This window comes from Corvus brachyrhynchos, unplaced genomic scaffold, assembly GCF_000691975.1.
Source record: "Corvus brachyrhynchos isolate BGI_N302 unplaced genomic scaffold, ASM69197v1 scaffold101, whole genome shotgun sequence".
NCBI classification, from domain to species: Eukaryota; Metazoa; Chordata; class Aves; order Passeriformes; family Corvidae; genus Corvus; species Corvus brachyrhynchos.
In genome coordinates, this window is record NW_008237239.1 from 9,339,846 (window position 1) to 9,341,343 (window position 1,498).

At 41.6% G+C, this 1,498-nt stretch overlaps 1 protein-coding gene across 1 annotated transcript in view; it reads left to right on the top strand.

Moving 5' to 3' along the window:
* The first annotated feature begins 1,262 nt into the window (after positions 1-1,262).
* GCLM (glutamate-cysteine ligase modifier subunit) overlaps positions 1,263-1,498 on the top strand; it is a 13,393-nt gene continuing 13,157 nt past the window's right edge. Inside the window, exon 1 of the mRNA XM_017729885.1 lies at positions 1,263-1,381. Coding sequence (XP_017585374.1) covers positions 1,361-1,381 — 21 coding nt within the window. The 5' untranslated portion in view covers positions 1,263-1,360. The remainder of the gene's footprint in view (positions 1,382-1,498) is intronic.

The window sequence follows — 1,498 nt, forward strand, 5'->3', positions numbered from 1 at the left end:
ACCCCGGGCAGCCGCAGCAGTGCGGGACCGCCGGCACCTCGCGCACGCCAAGTTCTGCAGCTCCCGGTGTTCACAAACTGCGAGAGAAGAGCAATATGCACCGGCTGCTGGGAGTGACGATTCAGAGGCATTTCATTCAGAAGGGTGATTTATTTTTCTTCGAGCACTACAGAATTACTGCAGGAATTTTTTTTTTTTCTTTAAAGAGCTGAAGTATCTTAATGAGATAACTTGCAAAAATACAACTGATCATGAGCTAGACAGCATCCCCCTTTCTTTGATAGTTTACCTGATGTCTAAGCGGTGACTGGACTGACAAGAGAACTCTGCTGAGATCCCTTCTTTTCCTGCGTGTTCCTGCCACTGCTGAGGATTACATGCATGGCATAAAGCAGCACAGAGCTGACACTGTTTTTCCTTCATGCAGTCTTCATTACGTGGCATCTTTTTTTTAAAAGCTAAGGTAATTAAATATCAGCAAAATCTACCAGGCTACAAAGGAACATTGCTTTTTCACTGCCATAAATTTCCATTAGACAGAAAGATTTATGCTATGTACTGTTTGAAAACCTTCTGCTATCTCAAAGTTTAACCTTCTTTCACAGAGCTATAACCATCAAAGCTATTTAAATGAAATATAAAATAATAAATTTCACCAAAAGGCCTCTACTGGAAAGCCAGAAGGCTGATCAGAAAGACCTAACAGGACATTATTCATTAGTAGCATAAATATGGGCAAATACGGAGGTAGACACTGCTTCCCAAGCTAACCCCAAGACTGGAGAATTAACTTTTGGGCCAGGTTAGAAATTCTGGATTTTTATGCTAAAGAAAAAGGAAACAAAATTAATGCTTTTCCAAATAGGCTGGCGTTTCTTCCAGTGTATTTCATTTCCACATGCTCTGTAACCATATAGAATGATGAAAACATTTCCCAACATGAAAAAATTAATCAGATCACAAATATAAAGAACATTTAAACTAACCTTTTGTACCAGAAAGCAATCAGGCAGTGCTTCAGATTGACAGAAGTTATGCAAATTGGTTCCCTCTATTAGCACAACATGCAGCCTGAGGAAGGAAAATCTGTTAAAACACAATTCAAATTCCCAAGCTGACGGCAAAATTACAATTTGTGGTTCACTGTTCCCTTTAACTGGAGTTACAGGGGAAAAAAAGCCACCCCACTCAACTCCCCAGTACAGAAGGATTTTGGTCAAGAGTGTGGTGTTCCAGAAGCCCCCTCATCTTAAAAAAGAAAATACCCCCAACCCACAATCCTTCAAGATTTACGCGGTGTGTCTTCACTGGAACCAGCTGGTGTAAAACTGGAGTGCTGCCCTGACATTGTTTCACCCAAATGCCAACACAGCCAGAAGGGGTAAGCATTCTGGGCCTTTCTTTTAGCTCGGTGTCTGTCAACGACTACCTGTTACTGGAACGCGTCATGAGCACAATTCAGATGGTTTCACTCATTTACTGAATGTGCACAGCAGCC